The 23,785-nt window shown below is 39.4% G+C and overlaps 2 protein-coding genes and 1 pseudogene across 4 annotated transcripts; 1 reads left to right on the top strand and 2 right to left on the bottom strand.

Annotated features, from left to right (window-relative positions):
- Window positions 1-7,509: 7,509 nt before the first annotated feature.
- Window positions 7,510-12,629, bottom strand: LOC127442086 (delta-like protein C). 3 transcript variants are annotated; one of them, XM_051699847.1, is made up of 6 exons: window positions 12,415-12,629; window positions 10,196-11,352; window positions 9,843-10,082; window positions 9,179-9,239; window positions 8,794-9,042; window positions 7,510-8,242 (listed from the first exon to the last, which is right to left on the bottom strand). In XM_051699847.1, the coding sequence occupies exons 2-6, from the start codon at window positions 10,244-10,246 to the stop codon at window positions 8,232-8,234; spliced, it is 612 nt and encodes a 203-aa protein (XP_051555807.1). In that variant the 5' UTR covers window positions 10,247-11,352; window positions 12,415-12,629; the 3' UTR covers window positions 7,510-8,231. The 3 variants fall into 3 exon arrangements, with proteins under 3 accessions (XP_051555807.1, XP_051555806.1, XP_051555809.1); XM_051699846.1 differs by having other exon boundaries at window positions 10,196-12,194; XM_051699849.1 differs by lacking the exon at window positions 10,196-11,352.
- Window positions 12,630-13,125: 496 nt separating this feature from the next.
- Window positions 13,126-16,714, top strand: LOC127442075 (E3 ubiquitin/ISG15 ligase TRIM25-like; annotated as a pseudogene).
- A 2,329-nt stretch (window positions 16,715-19,043) lies between these two features.
- fzd8b (frizzled class receptor 8b) lies at window positions 19,044-21,882 on the bottom strand. Its single transcript, XM_051699784.1, has one exon. It carries the CDS (start codon window positions 21,623-21,625, stop codon window positions 19,877-19,879), a length of 1,749 nt encoding a protein of 582 aa, XP_051555744.1. The 5' UTR covers window positions 21,626-21,882; the 3' UTR covers window positions 19,044-19,876.
- Window positions 21,883-23,785: the final 1,903 nt, after the last annotated feature.

Consider the following 23,785-nt stretch of genomic DNA (forward strand, 5'->3'; position numbering starts at 1 on the left):
ACCTGGTAACAGTGCCTTCAGCAGGGAAAGGACACCAACCACAGAGTATAAAAACAAATATGAATGTACATGTCAAATCCTCTGCTGAGGTCGGCATTTTACTCATTTGAGGTTTGCTGCACAAGAGCTATTAAACCAAAGCATCACTTTCCTTTACTGAACGCAATGCCTAAAAGCTGGTGAGCTGTCACACAGTGAAACCACAGGTGGTCCTACAGTACCTGCTGAAAGCACCTGCTTTGATGCTTAACACCCTCCATGGAATCTGACACCTGCCCTTTGCTTATACAGTTGTTGCTGTAAGATATTGTGCTGCATTCTAAAAGACTTGTTTTATGCACATTTACTATTGGTAGAATTGACTCTTACTGTTATGAGTAAAACAAAACCTTAATAAAACAACAACGGATTTGCTCAAGAGGTGTCGCTGTGTGTATTCTTTCCTGTTATTGTCCTTAATCTTGTTTTTTATTAGAAATGTCTTAAATGTCTTAGATCTATGCCATGTCTTTCTGTACAATTGTTCAAAAACAGTTGTGTTTATCTTTAAAAAAAGACTTTATGTTTATATTTTCAATCAGTTCTTGCTCATTCATTTAGTGAATTGTGAAACTCTGAAAAATTTCTCACGTTATTTCAATTGCAGATGTTAAAATATAATAACGATTTATTGGTGACACAGTTTCACTGATTCATAAACCCAAAACCCAGGATAGAGCGGCTGAGTGAATGTGGTCTGAACTCTGTGGATGAGGGTCATTGTGTCAGAGACGCTGTAGAAAGACAGAATTCCTGCACTGTGATCCACATACACTCCTATTCTAGAGAAGCCAGACACTACAGAGAGATTAGTATGTTTGTTATTGTGACTGAATGAGCAACTGGAGGGAGTGCAGTATAGCTCCCAGGACTGACAGGACCTCCTCACTTCCTGCTGATACTCTTATATGACACTGATATACCCACTATTCCAATCCACTGAAGCTCCCAGTAACAGCGTCCACACACACTCTCTACACAACACCTGACACCGATGATCAAATCTGTCTGGATGATCAGGATACTTGGACAGATTCAGTAAAGACCCTGTTCCCTTCAGACAGACAGAGATTTTTGTGCGTTGTGTTTGAATCCAGTTTGAACTGATGAGAATCTGATGGAGATAAAGCAGGAAGATAAATGTCACATTGTACAGAATTACAAATCACACAAAATAAATATGACAGAATTCAAAACACTGTACATAGGAATATGTCATTTCTATATTTCTATATTCATTTGATTTAACATGTTTCTATGAATGAAACATTGATTTAGCCTATATATGATCTCCATATTTACACTAAAATGTCTTTTCGGTACTTTGCTGCTTGTCTGTGTTGTTTGTTGTGTGCTTTCACAGTAACTTGCACTGCATGATCTCCTCCCTGGTCTTGGGTTCATTGGAAATAATCTCAATGAATGTTACTATGGAAATAAACAGACATAATTAGTGTATTTCCCATGTTGAAAGCATATGTGTGTGTGTGTGTGTGTGTGTGTATTAATTTCTATTATGCTTATGTCGAACTCCTCTCTGAAAGTAAATAATTATCTATTTTACCTCTACCAGATATCTTTTCACTTTCTTCTCTGCAGAAATCCTCCAGTTTTTCTTTCAGTTGAGAGAGAGATTTCCTCACATCATCAAAAGAGAGGTGTGTTCCTGACACAAAGCCATCGTATGGTTTCAGAAAACTGTACTATTATAAGGAAACGATGAAACTAAAATTAGAAAACAATGTCCACTAGTGACATTACTTTGTTAATGACCACTCATACAGACATACCTGTCACATATTTCTCTGTTACCTGAAGGAAATGTATGTGATCTTCTGTGTGTGAAAGCTGCTCCAGCTTAGTGTCACTCCTCCTCAGATCATCAATCTCCTGTTCCAGTCGCTCCAAGAGTCCTTTAGCTCAACTCACTGCAGCCTTTTCCTGATCTCTGATCGGCTGTGTCACCTCAGAGCGGCTTCTCTCAATAGAGCGGATCAGCTCAGTAAAGATCCTCCACTGCTGCCTGTGCAGAGTGCTGTTACACATACACACAGAATAAAACATTACAATCAGTCCATTCACTCAGCACTGGACTCCTCAATGACTGAATGAAGGAGAGCCCTAACAGAGTCTGAATTAGTTATTTCAACAGCCAGCAGTTGTTCTCAAACTCACCTTGTGAATCTTCAAAACCTCTTTCAGCTCCTGAAGCTCCTTTTCTCTCTGCTGGATTCACTGCTGTAATGTTCTCTGTGTCTCCCCCAAAATCCTCTGTATGAAAATCATATAACTGTTAAACAGTGTAAAGTCCAAGAGCACTGCTGTGCTTGTCAAAAATTACTTAATGCACTTATAAAAACATTGTTACTGTTTATATCGAAGTTTATTTCTATATCATTGTCATTTTAAATCACATACTGTCCAACTGCACCTGTTCCTCAGAGGAATTGTTTATATATTTAGGAGGCCAAGCACCAAAGGTGCTGGAACCCTTTTGCATTTGTTAAGATTATCTTTTTTATTCTTCATCTTTTTTTGCCCTAAAAGTATATGGGCAAGATAACTGTAAGCCCTAGAGACACCATTTCTGGCAAGATGGTCCCAAAGTCCCCCCCACTACTCAGGTGTCCGTACACACCCATCCACCCCTAGGTGGTGCTATAAGAAGTACTGTTGTGTTTTCGCTAATATCTCAGCAACCGCAGGGGCTAGAATCAAAATATATAATAAAAAATATATTTCCGCAATTTCGATCTTTCTGAAAAAATACTTTTCCCAAACTCCTCCTAGGCCGTTTGTTCGATTCGTATGAAAATTGGTATACATCATCTACAGACCCTCCTGACAAAAAGTTATCAAAATAATTTTGATACGTCAAATCGTCACAAAGATATTAGCGATAAAATTTCTTCGGCTGAACGCAATTTGATTAATTGATCAATATCTAATCAACGCAAAGGCCAAACTTAAGAAAACCTGGTACACATAGTCAACAGGCCATGTTGAGGATGCACGCACATTGTTGTTTAATTCTGCCCATAGGGGGAGCTACAACTAAAAAACTGCCATAACTCCACAGTCGTTTGGTCGACTAAGTTCAAATGAAATATGCACCTTCTTTGGTTCAAGTGCTAACATATCAGTAACATATCGATTCGACAAATCAACAAAAATGGCATCCAGCAGCCAATCAAATTTCAGAACCTAATAACCTGAGTTGTGAATGGCTGATGGACATGAAACTTATGGAGTGGACATGAAGCTGTATATCAAACTTTGTGAGAATCGGCCATACGGTGCCGCTATAATAAGCTAATTCACGTTTTTTCTAATAACTCCAGAATCATATAGGTTAGAATATCATTTTTTAGTTTCTCCAAATCCTTCAGTGCACACAAATTATATGGTCACATGGATTTCCATTACTGCAAGAAATGCTTTTTATTACGTATAATTTTTTTGAAAAACCTACTTTTTCGAGCTTGTCCTAGCACGTTTGTCCGATTCGCACAAAACGTGGTATACATAATCTACAGGCCATCCGGACAAAAAAGTTATCAAAATAATTTCGATATGTCAAATCTTTCCAAAGATATAAGCAAATATGTTTTGGACTGTGGCCCATAATGACTACTTAACCTGTATTATCAGAATCAGAATAAGAATGAGCTTTATTGCCAAGTATACTTACACAAGGAATTTGTCATGGTGACAGAATCGTCCAGTGCAAAGAGAATACAAAAAATATACATATATAACATATAAATACAAACATTTTAAATATACATATAAACATATATACACTATATTGCCAAAAGTATTCGCTCATCTGCCTTTAGACGCATATGAACTTAAGTGACATCCCATTCTTAATCCATAGGGTTTAATATGACGTCGGCCCACCCTTTGCAGCTATAACAGCTTCAACTCTTCTGGGAAGGCTTTCCACAAGGTTTAGGAGTGTGTTTATGGGAATTTTTGACCATTCTTCCAGAAGCGCATTTGTGAGGTCAGACACTGATGTTGGACGAGAAGGCCTGGCTCGCAGTCTTCGCTCTAATTCATCCAAAGGTGCTCTGTCGGGTTGAGGTCAGGACTCTGTGCAGGCCAGTCAAGTTCTTCCACACCAAACTCGCTCATCCATGTCTTTATGGACCTTGATTTGTGCACTGGTGCGCAGTCATGTTGGAACAGGAAGGGGCCATCCCCAAACTGTTCCCACAAAGTTGGGAGCATGGAATTGTCCAAAATCTCTTGGTATGCTGAAGCATTCAGAGTTCCTTTCACTGGAACTAAGGGGCCAAGCCCAGCTCCTGAAAAACAACCCCACACCATAATCCCCCCTCCACCAAACTTCACAGTTGGCACAATGCAGTCAGACAAGTACCGTTCTCCTGGCAACCGCCAAACCCAGACTCGTCCATCAGATTGCTAGATGGAGAAGCGTGAGTCATCACTCCAGAGAACGCGTCTCCACTGCTCTAGAGTCCAGTGGCGGCGTGCTTTACACCACTGCATCCGACGCTTTGCATTGCACTTGGTGATGTATGGCTTGGATGCAGCTGCTCGGCCATGGAAACCCATTCCATGAAGCTCTCTACACACTGTTCTTGAGCTAATCTGAAGGCCACATGAACTTTGGAGGTCTGTAGCGATTGACTCTGCAGAAAGTTGGCGACCTCTGCGCGCTATGCGCCTCAGCATCCGCTGACCACGCTCTGTCATTTTACGTGGCCTACCGCTTCGTGGCTGAGTTGCTGTCATTCCCAATCGCTTCCACTTTGTTATAATACCACTGACAGTTGACTGTGGAATATTTAGTAGCGAGGAAATTTCACGACTGGACTTGTTGCACAGGTGGCATCCTATCACAGTACCACGCTGGAATTCACTGAGCTCCTGAGAGCGGCCCATTCTTTCACAAATGTTTGTAGAAGCAGTCTGCATGCCTAGGTGCTTCATTTTATACACCTGTGGCCATGGAAGTGATTGGAACACCTGAATTCAATTATTTGGATGGGTGAGCGAATACTTTTGGCAATATAGTGTATGTAAACAGTGAAATAAGAATAAAAAATAAGAGACAACATATACATATATAGAGGAAACTACAGGGCAATAATGTTGTTTAAATATGTTATATACAGATATACAGTTGTGTGCAAGGTGATTTAATGTATTGTGCAGAAGAGGATATCTCAAATAAAAATAAATGGAATATAAATATGAATGAATAGTTAAATATGCACATGATTATATTACCACAATGGAGAGTATTGGGGGCAGTTTTAACTGTTCAGAAGGTGAATAGCCTGAGGGAAGAAACTGTTCTTGTGCCTGACGGTTCTGGTGCTCAGAGCTCTGTAGCACCGGCCTGAAGGCAACAGTTCAAAAAGGTAGTGGGCAGGGTGAATGGGGTCTAAAGCAATTTTTCCAGCCATTTTCTTCACTCCGGAGGTGTATAGTTCTTGGAGGGTGGGAAGGTGAGAACCAATAATCTGCTTAGCAGTCCGGACTATCCTCTAAAGTCTTCTAATGTCTGACTTGGTAGCTGAACCAAACCAGACAGTTATAGAAGTGCAGAGGACAGACTCAGTGACTGCTGAGTAGAACTGGATCAGCAGCACCTGTGGCAGGTTGAACTTCCTCAGCTGGTGAAAGAATTACAACCTCTGCTGAGCCTTTTTCACAATGGAGTCAATGTGGGTCTCCCACTTCAGGTCCTGTGAGATGGTAGTGTCCAGGAACCTAAATGACTCCACTGCTGCCACAGTGCTGTTCAGAATGGTGAGCGGGGTCTGTGCTGGGGTGTTCCTCCTAAAGTCCACTATCATCTCCACTGTTTTGAGCGTGTTCAGCTCCAGTTTGTTTTGACTGCACCAGTGAGCCAGCCGTTCAACCTCCCTTCTGTAAGCAGACTCGTTGTAATCTTGGATGAGGCTGATGACTGTAGTGTTGTCTGCAAACTTAAGGAGCTTAACAGAGGGTTGAGCACACTTGATATCATGTGAGCACAATATTTCAAACTTAACAAAACTTAGTACCAAGGGCGAAGCCAGGAAATTAATTGTGGGTGGACCTCAATAAAAATGGATGGGCCAAATTTTCACCCAAATTTGTTTTTAACCACATTTTCTTTAACAACAGAGAGGCGGCGCATTCAAACAGTTCTTTCAGAAATCATATATTTAGCATTTTTTAAACTACATTATAAATATATATTTCAAGTCATAAAATAATCTCTAATATTCGAATAAAATTTGGGTGGACCCAGGCCCACCCTTGGCTACGCCACTACTTAGTACACATGCACAAAAGAATATTCTGAGGTAACATGCCAAATTTCATTAATATAACAGGTCTATAACATAAGAAATAGCCATTTCTTCAACTGTAATGAATGAAGTTGGAATTGGGATATACAGTAAATAGGCTGTTGAACTTTTTGTCCACCAGAGGGAGCCACAAGACAAGAAATCCTTATTGTTCACAAATCATGTTTAATGCTGCCAGATTCAAGTCAACATGATCACACGTAAAGTCAGCATGATGTTTCCGATAGTTTCGGTACAATAGGATCGGCGACATGCTGCATTCTTGAAATAGTTTCCTGGTTCTGTGTTTGAAAGACGGGTGCAAAACAGGCGTGTCTGTAAGATTGTTACAAAGGCAGTATAAAGAATACTGGAATTGTAATCAAGATAATAAGTCATAAGACTTGGTTGTGTTCTCATGTTTAACTACAGCTTTACACTAAATCTCTGGTGTCTCATGCAGTTTAAGGGGCTAATTCACCCAAAAATTTAAATTCTGTCATCATGTACTCACCCTTATGTTGTTCCAAACCTCAACCCTGTATGACTGTTTTTGTTTTACCGAACACAAAAGGAGATGTCAGGTAGTATGTTAGTCTTAGTCACCATTCATATTCATTGCATCTTCTTTTCCATACAATGAAAGTTAATGGTGACTAAGGCTATCATTCTTCCTAACATATTGTTTTGTGTATGTATGCAAGTCAGAGGGTTTGGAACAACATGAGAATGAGTAAATTGACAGAATTTTTGGGTTTTACATATGTATTTTAGAAACTTTTTGGGGGGAGCTGGAGCTGGGAGCTTGAATGTCCTGTCCCTCAAATGTGAACTGCTGTTTTAAAAGTGAGATTATGTAAGAAGAATATAATATTATGTGGTTTGTAATCTGTTCTGAGGTTCAAAATCGCCTAACAAAACAATTTAAGTTTCTGGTATATTTAGGAAATGGGAGTATTTTATTTCCTTTTACTTGTTTCCTGTTTTGTGTGTTTAAAATGTAACAGTTTGCTTGTGCATATAAAAGGACTGACACACATGTACACAGTTTTGGCCAAAAAAAAAAAAAAGGGCAGCATATACAACAATTTTGTTGAGAAAAAAAATGTGTTCATTTGGTCTTATATTATTAGACAGTAATGTTTAAGTCTTTTATTGGTAAGTCTGTGTTAATACATGAGATCATTTTTAATCTACAATATAATTTTTAATAATTTCACTCATTAATAGGCTTAATTGTAACTTGTCTGTGTTATATATTAAATTAATCTATATATTACTATTCATAAACATGGTAGATATTTATCAATTAACACAATATTAGTTTAACACTTAACATTTCTTTATTTTTCCAGATGTTCCATTTGCAGTTACTTATTTTATATGACTGACTTTTAAGGAACTGGTCTGATTCATAATGAATCAATTTTAAACATTGTTATGTTTAATTAATAGTACTGCTTGTAGTCTGTTGCCATAATTTCACGGCCTAATGAACTAAAATATAACCACCACCATTAAGAGATTTCTTCGGACAATGTATATTTATTTTTTTAACTTTCCATAAATACTGTCCATTGTTAAAAGAATTAAACCATAGTCCAAAGAGAAAGAAAATATTTTTACTTTAAACAGTTGCTTCCTTGTATAAGCCCATTACAGGGATAATGTTTAAACAGGAATTCAGAAATTCAGATTCTGACTGCACAACAGGCCACCCCATCCCTCCTTGCAATTGCATTGCCAAGGTTGACTGCAGGTGCCATGTAAGCACCCCGGGTATTTGACACACTCATCACAGAGGGGCCCCTGCCAGCCTATGTGGCACTTGCACTCACCGGGGGCCTCACAATAGCCGTGATCCTCATTACAGACAGACTAGCAGATAGCTGTTGAAAAGGAACGAAAAAGGAGAAAATTTGAATGGCCGCGCATCATAAAACAACCTTCTTAGGAATCACATCTTTCTCTTTGAGAGCACTATACACAGCACAATACATAAACAACCTGTAGTGATCACGAGAATAAAATGCATACAAAATCAAGAATGGTTGATCATTTAGGGCTTCTGTACAAGAATGTTGATATTTCATCTAACAGCACCGGAATGGTTCACTACATTAGTCTACAATTAATTTAGTTGACCAAAAAACCAAAAAACCAAAAACAAATAGCTGGCCATATTTTGTCTGAATTGTCAGTTACTCGTGGACTATTGTGTAAAAGAAATATCACCCTTGCAATTGTGTTTTTGCACTGAATAGGAGCACGACTGTCATTAACTGCAGCACTTGGCTCTGTGCTACTATTCAGTACTAAAGCACTCTTGCTTGCATGATATTGTTTAATTATCATTTTAAGCGACCAAAAATGCAGATAATATATAAACATATGGAACATATAAGTAACATATCAGCATTAATGTACAAAGAACACTTACGCTCTGTGCAATATTCGCCTTTCCATTCAGCCAAGCAAATTCTATTGCCAGTGGCATCACAGTTGAAGTGACCAAAGGAATCATTCCGTGGACGGCAGAAATCAGAGCAGTTATCGCCATGATAGAACTCATCACACACTACACGGTATGAATAGCGCAGTTCACTTTTCTCCCCACGATGCACATCATGGGACCATCCCTTGGACATTTTATTGGTGGTGAAGTGGCTAATCATCCTGTACCAGTTCTCTGAAATCAATCAAATGCATTTTATTTATACTGTACTTTGGTCTTTAAATAAAATGTACAGATTGTCCTTATGTACTAAAACTCCATTTTGGAAAACAGAAACAACACTGGTAGAGGCAAACATAATGGAACATGCCTGTTGACTGGTCAGAGGAAGACTCTGCATTCCATGCTTCAATTATCAATGAGACATTTCCCTGTAATGACAGCATGTTTATTTAAAGTCTGTTAAATGTTTTATGCATATGTATAAATGCTAAAATCTTGAAGCCAGACCTTTGGCTCATGGCAGGTCTGGTCCATATTGCACCTTATTCAGGCCAAGAACCACCCAGTTGTGCTCCTGAATATCTTGCTACTAAGTGCCTCAAGGAAAACACTGAGTATCTTTCAAAGATCTGATGCCACAAACCAGACAAACTTTGACAAATCCAGTGATTAGTTTATTATTCTCAATATCCTGGTACCTTGTAAACATGAATTTGTTTCCAAAAGGACTTAAGTAAATAAAAAAAGAAAGTTTAGTCCTTAAAGGATTTAAAGGATCCTAAAGGATTAATGACTAAATTAAGGACTTCATAATGTCTGTTAAATGACCTAATGTACATGTGAAAGGGCTTAATGCACTAAAAACTACTTGTGTGCCTTCATTCCAGTAAGTTGCATAAAGCCAGCTAGATCAAGGATCTGCCTTCCAGTTTTGGTGCAAAAGACTGAGTGAACAAACTGTGGACAATCTGTTGGCATGTCTGAGACTATAGATAAAAACATTTAATAGAGACTCATCTTGAGATACTTACCGGCCTCTTGAAGTTAAAAGGTAGTGTTATTGGTGCACTGCTGGAGATGGAGCTCTGGTCTGCTTTGAATATTCCTGTCTGTACTTTGCCATTATTACACAGCAGTGTAATAAATGTGACATCCAGGGAGTAGTTCAGGCAAACACGGAAAGAAATCTGACAGTCTCTGGACTGTTCACACACACTGCCGGTGTTTATGAAAGAGTGCACTTTCAACTCAAACACACCGGATGAATCAGCCTATGGAAATAATAAGATGCCATATATCAGAACACTATATCGGCATATAGTAGTATACAACTGACTTCATAGAAGTCAAAGAAACACTTTACATTTAAATGAGAAATACTCACCAGTTGCATTGATACCAAAATAAAGAAGAATGTTGATAAAAACTGAGCCATTATCTATCTTCTTGTCTGCTATTGGACAATATCAGACTGGGACAATCTCATAGGAATGTTTTCAACAATTAACAAGTTTCAACAATTTGTTGAAAAGAGATATTGTAATTAGAAGGCAATGGAGTGGAATAAACAAATAAAAATGGCTCAATATTGGCTTATTTGAAGCTCACAAAGCAAAGAAAATCAGATTTCCATTTCCAGAATGATGGGACCTTGGATCCACCAGTTAAGTTTTGTGGAGACTAGAGAGCATTTGGGGTTTAAATGGGAGGGAGAGGGGGGTGGCTTTAAAGTGGGAGTGACTTGTTAAGTCAACAAAAAATATGTGCCAACAACTCACCCCTCCCTCAAAAACACATACCAACACAGGCGTCTTTAACCCCAATTGATTGCATGATACAGAATACTCCCCTTAGTCACATGACATTTAGTAATACATAGACATGAAACAAAAACATTTACTGTAAATGGCTACTAAATTTACCCTGTGACCCTGGATTTGTTCATCGTGCTTGCACCTATGGTTTTGATTCACTGCAGTTTACAACAATAACTGTGAGATAGTTGAGTGAAAACTGAATCTGTACAGCTCTTAAACACTAAACCAGATAAAAGGGAGTGTATTTGCATTAAGTGTGTGATAGACAACCACAAAAGTCACTGTCTGTTACTATTACAGAAACAGTTCGTGGACATTCACAGAAAGTTTCAGCAGAAAATCCAGGAAAGAGAGAAGCTTCAGGAGTTGAGAGAGGCCGTGAAGACTCATAAGGTAAGTTTTGAGGAGGCAGGATTTAACTCCAGTCAATCAGTCAGTGAGGAGTACAATGCTGCGCCTCTTTTCTACTGAACACCACAGTGTGTTACAGGTTGTGTGAGGTACTAGTAAAATCTAAGTGAATGCACGGATTGTAATGTTTATCTCTCTATGTGTAACAGCACTCTGCACAAGCAGCAGTGAAAGACAGAGAGAGGATCTTTACTGAGCTGATCCACTCCATTGAGAGAAGCTGCTCTGAGGTGACAACTGATCAGAGATCATGAAAAGGCTGCATTAAGTCGAGCTGAAGGACTTTGAGCAACTGGAACAGGAGATTGATGATCTGGAGGAGGAGAGACACTGAGCTGGAGCAGCTTTCAAACACAGATAATCACATCTATTTCCTAAAGGTAACCACTTTATATATATACATATATTAGTTTTCTGAGTTATGAAATTCACACTTTATAAAGCAACAGCCAAACAGTTCTAAATGTGTTTGAGCATTGAATTTATTTTTTATCAAACATCTGTTTTGTTTGTAGAGTTTCTGTCTCTCTCTAATCCTCCTGAATCTGGAGAAACTGTTACTCTCAGCTCTCACTTTTCTTTTGATGATGTGGGAAATTCTCTCGCTGCTAAGAGAGCAACTTGATTATTTTTTCTTTCTTTCTTTCTTTCACCTGCCTGCCTGCCTTTTTTTTTTCTTTTCTTTTTTTTACTGCAAAAGGGGCCGGTGGAAGAAGTTGGAGAGTAAAACTTTTGGATTTGGTATGATTTTTTGACCACTCTTGACAAAATTTCCTTTGAAGTGTCATTTGAATTTAGAAATATTTTTGGTTTAATTTTTTGTGTTTCAATAAATACATTTTTCAAAATCAACCGTTAGAAGTGAAGTGAGTGCCGACACAAGAAGAACCTCAGAATTAAATTGCACTTGACCCAGCCCATTAGCGCTTTACGTGAGCAATTTCGCCAAACCTACTTGTGCCTAGATATTAGGTTAAATGACCTAATGTAATGGACTAATTGCACTACAAATTACTTGTGTTCCTTTATTCCAGTAAGTTACAGAAAGCTTGCTGATCCAATAAGTACTTGCCAGATCGTGGAAATACTTTCCAGTTTTGTGTGCAATAGACTGTCACTGAATGAACTGTGGACACTCCGTGGGTGTGCCTGAGACTATAGATAAAAACATTAAAAATACAATTAAAAACTGATAATAGAGACTCATCTTGGGATACTTATTTTTGTTTTATTTTTTCAACAAAAACAATCCGGATGAATCAGCCTATGATAATAATAAGATATTGTATATCAGGACACTATATCAGCATATAGTTGCTGAAAAACTTGTCAATGAAACACTTTACATTAAAATGAGTACATGAGAAATACTCACCAGTTGCACTGATATCAAAATTAAGAAGCACGTTGATAAAAACTGAGCCATTTTTTATCTTCTTGTCCGTTATTAAACAATTTCAGACTGTGACAATAATCTGATATGAATTTTGTAGAAGTACACAAAATTAAGAAAAATAGATGAAAAGACATATAGGAAATAAAAGGCAATGGAGTGGAATAAGCTATTTAAAGTGACTTAATGTTTGCTTGGTTGGAGCTCACAAAGCAAAGAAAAACAGATTTCCAGTTCCAGGGTGATACCTTGGACCCAGGGCTTGGGGTTTACATTGGGGGACCTCCAAAGTGGGAGTGTCTTGCTTTGCACATGAGGTCAGTCCCCTTAGTCACATGACATTCAATAATAGGTAGACGTGACATAATACATTTAACTGTAAATGGCTCCTGAATTTTCCCTGTGAAACTGGGTTTGTTCAGATTGCTTGTGACATTTGTACCTATGGTTTTGATTTACTTCAGTTTACCCACAATAACTGTGAGATGGTTGAGTACAAACTGAAACTGTTCAGCTCTTAAACACTAAACCAGATAGAAGTGAGACTCAGTCTGAGACTGGCACCTAGTGGACCCTTACATTTTTAAATATGCAAACCTGTTTTGCGCACGTCTTTCCAGATCTGGAAAGGAAACCAAAACTTAAGTGTTAATAGGCTGCTGTATGTTTCTCTCTGTGTGTACATGCAGTGAAATGGCAGAAGCCAGTATTTTATGGGCTCAGGAACAGTTCAGTCTGTCTGGATCTACTGAAGGATCCAGTAACCATTCCCTGTGGACACAGTTACTGTATGAGCTGTATTACAGACTGCTGGAATCAGGATGTTCAGAATGGAGTTTACAGCTGCCCTCAGTGCAGACAGACCTTCACTACAAGACCTGATTTAGGTAAAAATGTAGTGTTTGCTGAAATGGTGGAGAAACTGAAGGCAGGACTCCTAATTGCTTATTCTGGTCATTACGCTAGACCTGGAGATGTGGAGTGTGATGTCTGTACTGGGAGAAAATATAAAGCTGTCAAGTCATGCCTGACGTGTCTGAACTCTTACTGTCAAAGTCACCTCAAACAACATGAGAATTTCTTTAAATGTAAGAGACACGATTTGATTAATGCCACTGGACGAATCCAGGAGATGATCTGCTCTCAACATTATAGACTACAAGAGGTTTTCTGTCGTACTGACCAGCAATGTATCTGCATTGTGTGATGGACAACCACAAAAACCATGACACTGTATCAGCTGAAGTGGAGAGGGCTGAGAAACAGGTAGGAAGTAGGAACTAAAAAACACATTTTAGCATGCTACAGCTAGTAATTATTTTGAGTTTTTAATGTTAGCTCATGACGCAAAAATCAGTGAGAACATATTTTATGAAGGTCTCTTGAGAGTACTGCCTGTTTTATTGTCTGTTATTATCCTGTTAAAGAAACAGTTGGGGGACACTCACAGAAACTTTCATCAGAAAATCGAGGAAAGAGAGAAGGAGCTTCAGAAGTTGAGAGAGGCTGTGAAAACTCGTAAGGTGAGTTTTGAGGAAAATAAAAAAATCTGACAGGATTCAGCTCTTCAGTCATTGAGGAGTCCAATGCTGGGCCACTTTCCTACTGAACAACACTGTGTGTTACCTGTAGTGTGAGGTACTAGTAAAAGCTGAGTGAATGCACTGATTGTAATGTTTCTCTCTATATGTGTAACAGTACTCTGCACAGGCAGCAGTGGAGCACAGTGAGAGAAGCTGCTCTGAGGTGACATAGCTGATCAGAGATCAGGGAAAGGCAGCAGTGAGTCGAGCTGAAGGACTCTTGGAGCGACTGAACCAGGATTGATGATCTGAGGAAGAGAGACACTGAACTGGAGCAGCTTTCACACACAGAAGATCACATACATTTCCTACAGGTAACCACTTTCTTTATACACTCACTGAGCACTTTATTAGGAGCGCTGTACTAATACTGGGTAGAGCCTCCCTTTGCTCTCAAAACAGACTCACTTCATTGTAGCATGGATTCCACAAGATGTTGAAAACATTCCTTTGAGATTCTGAACCATGTTGACATGATTGCATCACACAATTTCTGCAGATTTGTCAGCTGAGCTGCACATTCATGCTGCGAATCTTCCATTCTACCACATCCCAAAGGTGTTCTATTGGATTCAGATTCAGTGACTGGGAAGACCACTGAAGAACTTATTGTCATGTTCATTAAACCAGTTTAAGACGGCCTTTGCTTTGTGACATGGTGCATTATCATGCTGGAAGCAGCTATTAGAAAATGGGTAAATTGTGGCCATGGAGGGATGCACATGGTCAGCAACAATGCTCAAATGCTCAAACATTCCCCACACCATTACACTACCGCCACCAGCCTGGACTGTTGACACAAGGCAGGTTGGGTCCATGGATTCATGCTGTTGGTGCCAAATTCTGACCCTACCATCTTTGTGCCTCAGTAGAATTCGAGATTCATCAGACCAGACTATGTTTTTCCAGTCTTCACCTGTCCGGATTTGGTGAGCCTGTGCCCACTGCAGCCTCAGCTTTCTGTTCCTAGCTGACAGAAGTGGAACCCGACATCGTCTTCTGCTGTTGTAGCCCATCCGTCTCATAGTTCAATGTGTTGTGCATTCTGAAATGCTGTTCTGCTCACTACAGTTGTACAGAGTGGTTATCTGAGTTACCATAGCCTTGCTGTCATCTCGAACCAGTCTGGCCATTCTCCGTTGAGCCATCTCATCAACAAGGCATTTCCATCTGCAGAACTGCCACTCACTTGATGTTTTTTGTTTTATGGCACCATTCTGAGTAAACTCTAAAGACTGTTCCAGGAGATCAGCAATTACAGAAATACCCAAACCAGCCCATCTGGCACCAACAATCAAGCCACAGTCGAAATCACTGATATCAATTTTTTTCCCCCATTCTGATGATTGTTGTGAACATTAACTGAAGCTCCTGACCCGTATCATGTGTGTGTGTGTGTGTGTGTGTGTGTGTGTGTGTGTGTGCGTGTGTGCATGTGTGCGTGCCTGCATAGAGTTATGTAATTATCACACTTTATAGCGCATCAGCCACACTCTAAGTTCTAAATGTGTTTGAGCATTGGGAAACATTGTTTATGAAGGTATGTTTTGTTGTTTGTAGAGTTTCCAGTCTCTCTCTGTCCTTCCTGGATCTGCTGACAGTGTTACTCTCAGCTCACACCTCTCCTTTAATGATGTGGGAAAATCTGTCTCTCTGCTAAGAGAGAAACTTGATTGTTTCTGCAAGGAATGGTTAGAAAATATATTTGGTAAAGGTAAGGCATTGGAAATTTGTTTACTTTATAAAACAAGTCAAGTATTCACTATAACAAACTGTGAACATTTCACATTTATGGCATTGATGTAGATATATATTATTCACTTTACATGAGATTTACACTGTATGTCTGTTGGTTTCTGTGTGACATACATTGAGACTGTAACCACCCCTGAACCCAGCACCAGAGAGGAGTTCTTGCGATGTAAATATAATAATAAAAAATAAAAAGAAATCAGTGATGACTTTAATTCTAACCTGTTGTTATTTGTTATCACCTGCATATACTTAGTCTTATACTCATAAGCCACACTTTACCTACTTGTGTAAAGTCTTGTTAATACACTGTGTAATTCTGACTTGTCTAAAGTATTCCTAGGCTATTTCCTTTGTCTTTTGTGGTCATGCTTCAGTGTGTCTGGTTTATGTTCTGTCTTACTGGCATATTGTGGACTGTTACTACATCATGTACCCTTCCTTGACTATGTCATAGTTTATTGTTCTTGGATTATCCTTTACACACATGCTGGATAACCATGATTAAAAAAAAATCAATTAACCAGCAAAAACAATAGCATAAAATAGAATTACATAAAACTGTTGATAACAGGACGACATTCACATGGTAAAACTTTATCTGTAAAATACCTACAATTTTCTTGCTAATTACAATTAACATTTAATTTATTTAAAAAAAGAAGGATCCAACTGATATTTTATTTTTATATTTAAAATTCTAGTTTCCTGATATAAAAATCATTTTTCTTTTTTCTACTAGATTCCTGTCCTCTCACTCTGGTTTTAAACACTCCACATAAATACCTCCATATGTCTGAAGAGAAAAGTGGCTACTTTTATTGGGTCTGACCAGCAGTATCCTGATCATCCAGACAGATTTGATGTTTATTCTCAGGTGTTGTGTAGTGAGAGTGTGTGTGAACGCTGTTACTGGGAGGTTGAGTGTAATAAGAGTGATGGTGTTTGTATATCAGTGTCATATAAAAGTATCAGCCGGAAGGGAGGAGGTGTTGAGAGCGTATTTGGATTTAATGATCAGTCGTGGAGATTGTCCTGCTCTTACTCCAGTTATGCATTCAGGCACAATAACAATGTGGCTAAGCTCTCTGTAGTCCCCAGATCCTCTAGAATAGGAGTGTATGTGGATCACAGTGCAGGAATTCTGTCCTTCTACAGCGTCTCTGACACAATGACCCTCATCCACAGAGTTCAGACCACATTCACTCAGCCGCTCTATCCTGGGTTTGGGATAAATCAGGACTTCTCTGTGAAATTGTGTCATCCATCAATATAGATATGATATTTATAATAAAATGTATCCTTTAATGGTGGAAGTGTAAGTGTAGAATAAGTATGCATACGGAAAAAATAATATCTGTAGACTATATGGGCTTTATGAAAGATTTAAATAATTCTTATAATATAGTGTAGAACGGGGCTAAAGACCCCCCAGGGTAAAAGGAACATTTTATTTTATTTTCTCCCAAAACACTTAATAGCAACAAAAACTACCACAGCACTTTCCTAAACACCTGTCTGTCACTATGCACTGCGAAATATTCCTGATCCATGAGATCACTGGTGCAATGTCTTAAAGTTTGATTTTGAGGTAATTTGATCTTATATTTAATCATTTTAAAATGTAGCAAATTTAGGTAGCTAATGAATATCCCTGAAATTATCAGATTTAGTTTTAGACAACATACTTATTTATCATTTTCAGTTTTGTTCAAAGTGATTAAAACAGAAGTTTTTAATAACTTTTCCAATAAGTGAAAGGATAGTAGTTGGGGTAAAAAGCCCCCTTATAACAGGGTCCAAATTTTTTTTTTTTTTTTTAACAGATTTGTTATGAAAAATGTTCAAAGTTGGCTCATATTGACTGATCCATTCACAATGGAGATTAATTTGTTCATAAAATATTTGAAATGTTCTAAAATGCCAAATGTGATTGAAATTAACGGAAAATGTTTAACCTAAAATGTTAACGGAAAATGTTAATGTTTAACTTAATTTTTTACTCAATAAAGCATGTTGTCTTAAATGTACTGTACTTGCATAAGTTGAAAAATGTTGCCTTATAACTACTGCCCCTATATTTACCCAATATTACTATAACTTTTTACCCCATATGTGGGAGACTTTTACCGCAAATGTGAGGTAAAGGGCTCCATTGCCACCTTTAAAATTTGATTAAATAAATGTAATCAAAACAACCTTCTGTTGTTGTTATTATTATTATTATTTTACACAAATGATGTTGTTCCATCAATATGCAATAAAAATACATGTATTTTTTCAGTCTTGACACACTTTGTGACCAGAAAAAAAAAAAAATCCTTAAGGTGTGCCTTTAGCCTAGTTGTACTCTACTTCTTTTTAGTTTAACAAGTCGTTTTCCTAGATTGCATGTACACAAAACACTAAATGAAAGCAGTATTTAAACATTTTCACCAATAAATCTATGGATTTAAATTATGATAAGTAAATGTCTGAAAATATCATGTACTGTATATGTATGCACTGTGAAAAATGTATAAAAGTAAACTCCCATTACATTTGAAGATCATATATAGTTTTTAGTGTAATGTTGTTTTTAACTTCTTTGATCTTGCCATGTAAATAGCATTTGATGCTGACATAGCATAAAAAATAATAATGAATAAATCAATCATATATTATTTCTTGTGACCACAAGATGGCAGTGTTCATTAAAGAAATAGTTCACCCAAAAATGAAAATTCTCTCATCATTTACTCACCCTCATGCCATCCCAGATGTGAATGACTTTCTTTCTTCTGTTGAACACAAACAAAGATTTTTAGAAGAATATCTCAGCTCTGTATGTCAATAGAATGCAAGTGAATAGTGATCAGGCCTTTGAAGCTCCAAAAATGAGATAAAGTCTGTATAAACATAATACTTTAAACTCCAGTTGTTTAATCGATGTCTTCTGAAGTGATCCAGTTGGTTTTGGGTGAGAACAGGCCAAAATAGATTTCCTTTTTCACTGTACATCTTGCCACTGCAGGCTCTAGGCACGATCATGATTTCAAGCTCGATTACGCTTCCTTGTGCTTGATGCATGCGCAGAGCGCTAGATGGCGCTATAGGAAGTGTAATCGAGCTTGAAATCATGATCGCCAAGGAGACTGCTGTCAAGATGTACAGTGACAAAGGAGTTATGTTTTAGTCTGTTCTCACTCAAAACCAACTGGAACGCTTCAGAACATTTTGATTTAACCACTGGAGACTTCTGGATTATGTTTATACAGACTTTATCACCTTTTTGGAGCTTCAAAGTCCTGATCACCATTCACTTGCATTGTATTCTTCTAAAAAATCTTCGTTTGTGTTCTGCAGAAGAAAGAAAGTCATACACATCTGCGATGGCATGATGGTGAGTAAATGATCCCTTTAATGACTAAAATCATAGTGATGTCAAATCTAACAATCTGATGTTTCAGCCCTACCTCAGTATTAATCTACATGTGGTTGTAGTAGGAATTTATAAATTGTGTCAGCTGAAATAACTTGTTGTAATATTCCATTTCTGGTAGATCTGTTTACATACAAAGTGTTAAATGGTGTGAGTTATAGAGTTCCCTCCACACTAAAAAAATAATTTAAAGATTTAATTTCATAACAAAATTCCAACAAATTTAATTAAGTAATCTTTCGTTTTAAGTTTTAATTCATTTCATTTATGCCCCTGGTCAAGTCTGCAGGTCTACAAACACGATATATATTTATCTTTCATAAAATGCTTTGGGTAATATTTCAAGCAGTGTTTTATTGTCAAAATAGTTTTTTTTTTTTTTTTTCTCAAAGTAAACTATTAATATACACAATCTTGTATACAGTTTAAGCACATTCTATGTCGTTATAACATCCTTATAAATACATAAGAAAATATAAAAACCCGTAAGGCACATTATAAGGCACATTCCTAATAACATGGTACATAGGTATTCCATTTATACCAAAAACGAGCAGTATTGTAATGACAGGTAGTTTGGACATTTAATGCTGATTTGATCCCTCTCTCGTCTGTCAGGAAAGCAGCAATCGCTCACTTTGAAAAGCAGTGTTTTTAAAAGTATTTTTTCTCCTCTGTCGCCGTGCCATCACACCCGTGACAGTGGCATTGGTTTTGGGGTGCACAAAACCGAGCTCGCGGTGCCGGACCTCCACGTCAGTCCCGAGCTCGCGTCGCTGTAAACCGAACCGCTCGTGCCCTTACCGCCCCAGCGGCAGCAGCGCGCGCAGAGGGCTCGCCACGAGTCCACAGTTTTACATGACCACGTCCACGCGCCGGACGTGATCCCGACCAAAAGGCACATGAAGTATTTGAGCATAAACACAGCGTAATCCGGTCTCGGCGAGCTGTGCTCCGGACACGAGCACGTGTGCGCGATTTCCCACGTCTCGCGATTGTGCTGTTCGTAAAAGTAACACGCGACAATTACAGTGGCAAGAACCGTGTATAGAACTGTGAATAACCCAATCCGAACCATCAGCCTCTCCAGTTTGTCCGTTTTCGTCCCTCCTTGTTTAATGACGCTCCGTATCCGAAACATAGACACGAACCCCGCCAGTAAAAATATCGTTCCGATAAAAAGATAAATCGCTAGTGGCGCGAGCACGAAGCCTCGCAGTTTATCCAAGCTCTGATTGCCCACGTAGCAGATGCCCGCGACCGAGTCCCCGTCCACCGAGCTCAGCGCGAGCACAGCTATAGACTTCACGCTCGGGATGAGCCAAGCGGCCAGGTGGAAGTACTGAGAGTATCGCGCGATGGCTTCGTTTCCCCACTTCATTCCCGCTGCGAGGAACCAGGTGAGGGTGAGAATAACCCACCAGAGCGAGCTCGCCATCCCAAAAAAATAGATGAGCAGAAACACGAGCGTGCACAACGCTGGACCCGTGGTCTCGTAGTGGATGTGGTCCACCTCGTGGTCTTGGTTGCACGCGACCCTCTCGTGACCCGCGATGAGTCTGATGATGTAGCCCACGGATACGAACATGTAGCAGGTGGACAGGAAAATAATCGGGCGCTCGGGGTATTTGAACCTCTCCATGTCAATTAGGAAGGTGGCAACGGCGGCGAACGTGGATAGGAAACACAAAACCGACCAAACTCCGATCCAGAATGTGGCAAAAGTTCTCTCCTCCTGGGAAAGACTGGGGTTGTGGCATGGCATGGCACAATTCGGGATCTGACCCGTTTGCACCCGGTTGTACAAGGGATGGCGGTCGCTCACCGTCACCATAGGCGCCCGACAGTGACACTCACACGGGGATAATCCTGATGATTTGTGTTTACCACCTGGAACGCTTCCATGACCGCTTTTATTTTTCCGGTTGTACGGTTTCCCCAGGCGGCTCGTTGGCTTTGCAATGCCAGGTGAGGATGTAGTCATATCCGTCCTGTTGTAGTCCATACACAATGTGCTTGAATCCCCCTGCTCGGGCAGAAGATCGCACCTCATTCGGTCCGGCCACGGGAAACCGTACTGCCTCATCAGCGGCGCGCAACCGGCTTTCGCCCGCTCGCACACACTCCTGCACGGCGGCAGCGGTTTCTTGTAGTCCTCGAGGCAGATGGGCGTGTACAGGCTGCACAGAAAGAAGCGCAGGTCCAGGGAGCACTGGATCTCCACCAGCGGCCAGAACTGATGCACCTCGAGCCCGGCCTCGTCCTGCGAGTCGTGGTTGAACCGGTTGGGCATGTAGGTGTAGTTGTAGCCGATCCCTCTGCACAGTGGCACCGAAATCTCCTGACAGGTCAGCTCTCGAGCGCACACGGAGCTCCAGAATAGCAGTGCACAGAGCGCGAGAGACAGCTCGTGGAACCCTTGCATTGAAGAGTCCATCCTGGGTGACAGTTGCACGCGCCTCCCGGTCCTCTAAATAAAGACGGGTGCGCTTGCATGTGAGCAATAGCTGTCCGGTTAGAACACAATTATTCTCTCTACTAATTATTCAGTCTAAACAGATGCATGCGTAAGTCTGATGTATGCACTGTAATGCAATGTTGTACTTGGTGCCTTGCCTAAATAACTTGACCCTAAAACAACCTACTGTACCAAGAAGCTGACAGAAATGTGGCGGTGCACCTCATGACCACGACCAGTTGGTTTTTACTCATAAATTGGCATGACTGTCAAATAGTGGAAAGTCTATGTATTTATCCAGAAGGCAGCTGTGTCACGCCTCCTTCTTTCGCTGCCCAATCGTAGCATTTCAGAGGCGTGGCCTCGCTATAGTTTAATCAAGCGTCCCATCTGAGAGCCTTGAGTAAATGTTTGCGCTGCAGACGGTTTGTATGTCTTAAATTATTCTACTTCTGTTTACCTCCCACCCTATGTCCAAACACGGAGTTTGTGGTTGTAAACAAGCCTAATGGCATGTTTAGATTGCTCTTACTCTCTCAAGAATGTGTGTCCCCTGAAAAATGTAATTCTTGCATAGTTTAAGTCACATTTAGGCTACATTTAAGTAGGCATACTGTGGATTTAAAGGGAGACAAAACGGTTGCTACTTTACAAATGCAAGGGTGGTAGCAGAGAGACAAAATATTGAACCATAAAATAAAATTTTCTTGCCAGTAAAACAATAATACATGCTGTTTATTCAGTATTTAAAGGAACAACATGTTCAATACAAGTTAAGTTCAATCTACAGTATTTGTGGCATAATACTGGTTACCACAAACTTTTCTTTATAAAAGCAAAAATCTGTGTTACAGTGAGGCACTTACAATGGAAGTGAATGGGGCCAATATGTAAACGTTAAAATACTCACTATTTCAAAAGTACAGCCACAAGACATAAACAATATGCATGTTAACATGATGTTAGTGTGATAAAATCGCTTACTAACCTTTTATGTGTAAAGTATCCGATATTACAACTTCGTTGACATGATGATGTAATGTCAACAACCTAAAACGACTGTAAAAATGATTATTTTAACAACTTTACAGCTCAAATAATACATGGGTTTTAACAGAATAATTAATGTAAGTGATTTTTTTAATGAGAAGGTCAATCCAAAAATCCCATTCACTTCCATTGTATGTGCCTTACTGTAACCTCGATTTTTGCTATTTTTGCTCTTTTTAAAGCAAGTGGCATTTACTGTAAAATGCAATATAGCACAAAACACTTTCAAGCAAAATTTGACAAAAATACTGCTTTAAATTTGTAAGACATAATGTTCAAAATAAAGTTTTTGAACATGTTCCATTTCTGCAAGGGCACCTGTTTGCACCTGAGGGAAACTTACTAAGAATGCTTTTGCTTTTGATAGTGACAGTGAAGTTAAAAGTAGTATTTTGTGTGCAAATGACACTTCACTCTATTTGCTATTTTTTTTAAAAAATGCAATGAATTTCGTGGATTTCAAGTGTAAGGTCCAACTAATTTTTTGTGAGTCATTGTGCATTTATTCCCATGAACTGAAACAACAGCACGTATTGAGACACGCTCGGCTTGTCCTCCAGTGCGTGAAGCTGAATGCGCTCTTGTTGACTGCGCGCGCGGGGGGAGCAGGGGCTGCCGCGAGCTGCGAGCTTCTTGTTCGCTCTAATTGCACCGCTGATGTTTCGTTTAGCGCCTCAGCGTGATCCCCAGGCGGGGGGCAATTACCGTACAACCCGGGAGAAGCAGGGCTGGTGTATGCACGGATGCATAGGATTTCCTGCCTGCGTGTGAGATCAAATTAAGTGTATGTTGCAATGTTAATTTATTTCTGCAAAAGTGATCCAAGTCCAAAACAAATGTAATTCGGGCAAGAAGGTTAAATGTTTTGCTTAAACAGTTTTAGGGGTGCACTAAGTCAGTGGCGGATTTAGTCATGGGTGGCATCTTATGGGGCGGCACAAGGTACCCACACAGACCCCCGTTAACAACTTTGGGGCTGTGTTGAAGCGGGTTTTGCCCAGGGCGCCATACAAGCTGTAACTGCTACTGCACTATGTTGACTTTTGAGTCAACTTTTCAAAAACTTTAATATGAAAAGTCGATCAGATT

Source organism: Myxocyprinus asiaticus, chromosome 6 (assembly GCF_019703515.2).
Source record: "Myxocyprinus asiaticus isolate MX2 ecotype Aquarium Trade chromosome 6, UBuf_Myxa_2, whole genome shotgun sequence".
NCBI classification, from domain to species: domain Eukaryota; kingdom Metazoa; phylum Chordata; class Actinopteri; order Cypriniformes; family Catostomidae; genus Myxocyprinus; species Myxocyprinus asiaticus.